The sequence below is a fragment of the Myotis davidii genome, unplaced genomic scaffold (genome assembly GCF_000327345.1).
Source record: "Myotis davidii unplaced genomic scaffold, ASM32734v1 scaffold842, whole genome shotgun sequence".
Taxonomy (NCBI): domain Eukaryota; kingdom Metazoa; phylum Chordata; class Mammalia; order Chiroptera; family Vespertilionidae; genus Myotis; species Myotis davidii.
Window position 1 is genome coordinate 538,350 of NW_006293540.1, and position 6,866 is coordinate 545,215.

A 6,866-nucleotide genomic window follows, 5' to 3' on the forward strand; every position below is an offset into this window, starting at 1 on the left:
GTGTTGTGTGGTGGTGTTTTTTTCATGTTGTCTTTGAGCTTGTTTTTCTTTAGCCATTTGCATTGAGTGTATTAATATTTCATAAACCTTTACATGTAAGGCAAGTGGAAATGCTTCCAAATTTTGCATCTTTCCATGATGTTACAAAGAGTAAGATTTTCTTTTTTTTTTTACACTGAGTAGTATTCCATTGTGTAAATGTACCACAGTTTTTATCTACTCATCTACTGATGGACACATGGGCTGCTTCCAAATCTTGGTTATCCTATATAATAAAAGGCTAATATGCAAATTGACTGAACTGCAGAACAACTGGTTACTATGATGTGCACTGACCACCAGGGGGCAGACACTCAATGCAGGAACTGCCCCCTGGTGGTCAGTGCACTCCCACAGGGGAAGCGCTGCTCAGCCAGAAGCCCTGTGGCAGCGCTAAGCATGTCCGACTGCCAGCTTAGGCCCGCTCCCCATACTGCAAGAGGGTGCAAGTCACACTGAGGGACACCTGGAGTGCATGAATTTTTGTACACCAGGCCTCTAGTAAAGAAATAAAACCCAGTTAAAACCCCAGTTATACATACATGTATGTCAGGAAATTGGCTTTATTCATTGAAAGATTGACTCGGGTTTAAATCCAACACTGTCTCAAACATGGGATATGACAGAAATAGCAGTCAGAGGTAGCATGTCCTCCATTGTCAGGTAAGTGTAATAAGGTCACGGTTGTAATGATGTAGTCAAGGTAAACAAAGACCCATTGACAGACCTAGTTGTGAACTGTGCTGACTCCCTTTTGTGCTAGTTCATGTGGATAACGCAATGCCCCGTTGGCATGCACTCACTCTGAGAAGCTCAGGTCAACAGTAAGTGTCCTGGGCACTGCTTCGAGCCCCTGGCAGCATCGCATCAGTTCCTTTGAAGCTTCTAAGGAAGCTGTTTTCCCAAATCCCTCCTCGGGGCATTTTTCTTCATGTTTAATGCTTCTCTCATCAACCTTTTAATTGTTTTTATGTCTTTAATCACTGCAGGCGAGTTTATACCGAGGTGGCTACAGCCGATTTGCCCCCTACTGAAGTGACGTGAGACCCTGCAAGTGGGACAGCCCCCAGTTCATGAGGCCTGGCTATTGCAATATTTACTAGTAGAGGAACTCTATAGCAAGATGAAGAGGAAAAACAAACAAAACAAAACAAAAAAAAAAACACAAAAAAAGAGAGAATACTTTTTTATACCTCACTATGTTCTTTGAATATGTATTTTTCCTTTAAATTTCTGCCTTTAATTCTTTTGTTCCAAAGATTGTGCATTTTTTCTTTTTTTTTTCCTTTTTTTTAACTGTGGTAAAAAAAACAAAATGCATTTCCATGTCTGTATGTCCGTGCTTAGCTTTCTGTCAATCACGGAAGAGGCAATTAATGAGGGAGGAGAGAGATTAGGAACTGAGAACTGTGTCTGATCAGAAATCAGCAGACAGAATTACCAAAGTGTATCTGGTGCTGGCCGGCGGGGGGACACACAGAAGCGGGAGAGATCTTTCTGCAACAGGATAGTCTTCTAGTCTTCTGAGTTTCTGGTCTTTGGCAGGCAATTCTGATTGGTTGTGGCTGGAACCCACATGCTAATGGATGATAGGAATTTGTGCTTGCCAAGCAGGAGAATTAAAAATTCACTTTCCTCTCCTCTTCCCTCCTGTCTTCTCCATTCTTTTTACAATCATCTTACATGCACAGCCTGAGACAGTTGGCAGAGTTTTTGGAATTATAATATTAATATTTCCAAACTTGCTCTCAGACTGTGGATAATAAACACCTCATTAGGAAACGAATCTCAGAATGAACTCTGGAGTATGAAAAAGATTCTTTTCTTTCTTGCCATCCTAGCAAACAGCTTAGCTCATCTATCCTTTTATGAACACCCTGCCCCATGTCCTCAAGATTCAGGAATTTAGGACCCAGGGACAGAAAAATAAATAAATAGCTAGTGGCCAGCTTTCTTCCCGGACATGGTTTGAGGATGAAGTACAACCTGTCAAGAGCCAGTACAGAGGGTCGAGAGAAGAGAAAGGATGTTAGGCCGTGTCTGCAAGGCACTCTGATACTCCCGATCTTCCTCTTTCATCAGAAATTCAGTGCAGAGTGCAGGACAGAATGAAGACTTGGCAAGAGACAAGCACCGCGTCCTGGGTCAGCTGTCCCTGGAAGGCTTGGTGGCCAGGGCCTGTCAGGGCGGCGATGGCACTGTACTAGCTCCAAAGCCATAGGAATGTCATCCTCCAGAGCCTTTGTGAGTCACTTCTCTCTCCAGTCTTGAGCCCCTGTGGCCCTTCCACCCAGCTTCTCATTATCCTCCAAAGACCCCAGCTGAGCACCTGGACCAGTTGGTATTTGTGAACACTACAGGACAGAAAGCACGAAGCCCCGAGGCTGCTCTCCCGTAGAAAAGGAGGCAGAGATGGCCAGGAGTTACGGGGCAGCCCGTGCAGTGGGTCACTGCTGTTGCTGCCTGCCTTCCCCTGTGTGTGTGATCGAGGTAGGGAAGAAAGTGTTTCTCTTCTAGCTGTTAGCTGTTACCGATAGAGGCAAGGGTCTTGCCTTTGCAGCATGAAGGCATAGAAAACAGAAAAGCACTGTCTGTCTGGCTCCCTGGTCTATTCACATTGGTACTAGGGTGACCTTTCACCCCAGGGATTCAAAGACACGGAGCTTCCGGTGTGTTATGGGTTTGGTTTTGGTTTTTTAACTCCTGCCTCCACACATGTTCTTAACTGATAACTGATTCGTGTCCCTGAATTAAAGTGACTGACATACGACAGCATCAAGCATTCTTTGTATGCAGAGGCTTGTATCTGGGAGGAACTGGCCAGTCGGATAGCATACATGTCTCTCCCCTTGGGGGTCCTCTGCCCTAGCAACTGGGAGAGAGGCTGACCCTGAAACTAGGGGAGACATCATGGAAGCTAGAGGCCTCGATGCAATTCTTGTTGATTCTGGGGATTGTGTAGAATAGGGGACACCAAACTGCCCAGTCCACTGGCCACTTAAGGGTTCTCCTCCCCAAGCCAAAGTTTGGTTTGTTGCTGTGAAGACAGTTTTTGTTGTGTGTATATAAATCTTTTAGTTAGCGGTGGGGGGTGGGAATTTCTAGAGAATGGGGGCAGGAGGATTTCTTTTTCTTACTTTCTTTTGTTTTGAGGGAGAGCTTTTACTGACTAAAGGAACCGAGAGAGATTTCGTGCCATGTTCCAAGAGGGCCATTCTCACAGAATGGCAAGACACCCCTTGGAGACAAGGCCACATTCTGAACAGCTGTGTCCGCAGCAGGAAGGAGGGCAGTGAGCTTGAGAGTCTTGTCTTCTCTTCCCCAGAAAGGGATGAGGGTGAAGGGAAGGGTGGAGAAGGCAGCTCCCATGACCCCTTTAAGAGGCAGAGCTTGAGCGGGAGCTACCCTTTGTGCATTTCAGTTCAGCTGGTTCTGGCTGAGGACCCCAGGCAAGCTCCGTGTTCTCCGAGGGCTTCTGCTGCCTTCCAGGCGGTGGTAACACGGCTCCCTCTAACTCCTTCCTGAGCAAGACCAGATGAGTTCTGCTTCTCACTATCGGGCCTCTAGTTTTGGGTATCCACACTAAGAAGCAGGGCTCGGAAACCCCTGGATTTGGCAGTATTGGCCTCCCATCCACCTTTGAACTTGGAGACTCCATCAGAGGCAGGTTCCTCAAGGCATCAGAGCTTGTCCATTCCTGGCTCGAGTCCCCACTGGACAGCCGAGTCAGAAGAGTGTTTGGCATCTTGTGAGTTCGTTAGCGCATGCTGGTTGATAATTCCTAAAAACACTGATGCTGAGTCGCCGTGCAGGAGAGATTTCAGCAGCTTACTTAGCTCATGACGTGGACTTTCTATACTAAGCATCTTACTCTTAGAAGCTGGGCTCCTTCGAGGAGACCCCTAGTGGAGATCTTTATCTAAACATGCCTCTTTCCCCCCAGAATCCCTAGTGTTACCCAGCGCAGCTCCCCAGGACCCGGATCAGGGTCATCTGTGGCCATTCGTCCTTTCTGAGGCTCAGGTTTCACAAAACCTACCATCACCCTTATCCTCCAACAGCCACAGTCAGAACGGAGCCTCTTATTTTCCTTCAAAAGGAAGGGGGCTGGGGCTCAGCTCTTAGTTCAAGGGGAGCTAGTGGAGATCTATTTCCTAGAAATAAAGGATAGCAGCTTTTCTTCACAAGTGTGACTCCTCAGGGGCTGAACTGCTCTTTGTGTAGGTTAGACTCTCCTAGAGGTAGCCGGTCAGTCGGTGAGTCGCCATCACCCAGTGACTAATCACGTAGCTTCCAGGTAGGAGGGAGGTGGGAACTTGGGATGGAAGCAGCTCCGAGGATCTGCGGGGCGGGCTTGATCACCCCCCTGCCCTCCGGCAGGAGAACGAGGCCAAGCGAGGGACAGTCTGGAAGGCACTAGACACGTAAGGAGGGAACGGGGACGGTGTCCGAACCCTCCCCTTTCGCCAAGGCCGGCCGCTTCTCTGCTGCTTGCAACCCTTTAGCACAGTAACATTGGCAGAATTCCAGATTTTACCCCCACCCTCACCCCACCCCCGGATAATAGGAGGAAAGAGACCTTGGGGGGTAGGGAAGAGGTAGTGGTGTTTTAAAAGCATAAGTTACTTGTTTGCACTGTTTTAAGATAGGAAAAAAATAGTGGGCAAGGTGAACATCAAACGTAAATTTGTGTGTTTTTATTTTGTCTTGCTCTTGAAAATGTTTGACCATTTGTAGTGTACACAGTGAAACTTGATTCTCTGTTGCATAAAACACTATTTTATTTTATTTTTTGAAAATGTTACTGTTCAAAAGCCTCTTCCCTCCCTTTCCCCTTTCCTCTGTACTTCCTTCATACTTGCTTTACTGATCAACCAGGCCATAGCCATCCAAGTGCTAGCTCTTAGTGTAAGGGGAGCTAGCAGAGCATGAAGCAGGGCCCTTCGCAAGTCGGCTCCGGGTGTCCTAAGCCAGCACGTGCCCTCTGGTGGAGTGAGTGTGGCGGAGTCCCTGGCACCAGTCTTTACAGTGAGACTTGCAGACCAGACTACAGCCGGTTCTCAAATTCCTGAATCCCACGAGGAGCCGAGGCGCAGGAGTGCTGGAGGGTCGCAGTTGGCTGTGGGGGCTGAGTTCCCGTCCACGTCACCAGCACTGCAGCCAGTTAGTTACTCAGGAAAACGGTCGATCACTTCAGCCATGGTGGTGCTGGTTGGCAGGGATCGGTAACAGAACGTCCATCAGCCAACATTCAACCTTGCCTTTAAGGAGCCTGCCAGTGCGGCACTCAGGCCTCTGTCGGCATGCGCCCTGTGTGCCGGCGGTGAGGGCTCAGGTCACACTGCAGGCAGAAAGGGAACATTGGTTCTCTTCTCTCTCCCCACCCCCTGTCCCTGTTAGCAACACCAGATTCCCAGGGGGGTCCACGAGTTTTTGAATTAAAAAAAAAAAATGGTTTCTTTTGGTTTAGTTTTTCTGGGGACTAAGTGCTTTAAGCAATGTCGGTACCCCATCAAGACTCCGAGCTTAGTCATTTTCCTGTATTTTTCTGTTCACAGTATTTGTGTGTGTGTGTGTGTGCTTGTTTTGGCAGCTCATTTTGGCTGTATTATATATCGAGTGATGAATTGATCCTCTTTTTTCCCTAAGGGATATGAATTGTTTTTCTTGTGTTATAATTCTGCTTGTGAAAAGCTGGAGCAAACCTGGGGCTGACACACGTAAGCTAGGGCTGCAGAGCTGAGAGCCAGGGTCCCTGTTCCCGGCAGGCGGGCCCCCTGAGTCTCTGAGCTCTTCAGTCCAAATCTTTGCAAGGCTCAAAACGCCACAGCACCTCTCCTCCCACCCCCGTGGCAGGGACTGAACCGTCCTCCACGCCACATGCACTCTCTGGCCCCTCCCATTGCCATGGCAAACAGGTACCTTCGGGGCACGGGGGCATCACGTGGGATGCTTGTGTAACTGACCACCTCGCCTTCTCTCCCTCCCCTCCCCTCCCCGGATCACTTCCTAGGACCCCCGAGCTGCTCGCCCAGGGTCCCGTTTCCCTGCGGACTCCAGAGAAGCACCCAGGGCTTTGTGACAGCCTCTGACTCCCTCCCTTCTCGTTAAGAATCATATTGTATAGTAGCTTTCAGACCATACAGTATTCATTGGGTTACTCCTATTATTATCAAGTAGCTGGAATTGTGAAGGTCGGAGTAGTTAGATCTTTAGCTTTTATTCCTTATTTTTTTTTGTATTACTATCCATGTGTATAAATTATTGATCATGTTGCTGGCTTTTATAAACTCTACGCGAAGGGGGAGCACCGCCTCTGCCTTTGCCAATGGTAATGAAGCACTGTTTTTAAATAAAAGAGAGAAACACCATTCTCTGGCCTGTGTGTGTGTGTGGATCCATCATCCCTGTTGCCTCCTGGAGGCTCAAAGACACAACGTGGATTTGACTTCAGATGAAAAAAGAAGGCGGCAAATGGCTTCCTAAATGTGTGAGCCGCCTAACGGGGTCACGAGAGGTCAGCGAGGCCCGGGCGCGGGAGCCTCCCTGTGGCTGTGCAGAGCTGCTCCGGTGCTCCTGCTTCTGCGGCTCCTCGCAGCCTCAGCCTCACTGCCTCACCCCATCCGCTCCGACTCCTGACTGCTGGCCACACCGTGACCCCCCGGCCCAGTCCACCCACTTGACCTTCCTGCAGCCTTAGGCACCTTCCTGCCTCCCCTCTGTCGCTGCCTTCCCTGGCTCCTGAGCCTTCTCCTTACCTGCAGGAGTGCTCTCCACGGACCCGCCCGCCCTTTTCTTTCTTACCTGTGCTTTCTCGGCCATCCCTC

General features: G+C 49.0%; 1 protein-coding gene across 12 annotated transcripts in view; it reads left to right on the forward strand.

Annotated features, from left to right (window-relative positions):
* The window catches only part of RBFOX2 (RNA binding protein, fox-1 homolog (C. elegans) 2), a 192,586-nt gene extending 186,176 nt beyond the window's left edge, over window positions 1-6,410 (forward strand). For all 12 annotated transcript variants that reach the window (XM_006767212.2, XM_015566195.1, XM_015566196.1 and 9 more), the window contains one exon: window positions 1,029-6,410. In XM_006767212.2, coding sequence (XP_006767275.1) covers window positions 1,029-1,083 — 55 coding nt within the window. In that variant the 3' untranslated portion in view covers window positions 1,084-6,410. The remainder of the gene's footprint in view (window positions 1-1,028) is intronic.
* The last annotated feature ends 456 nt before the right edge of the window (window positions 6,411-6,866 follow it).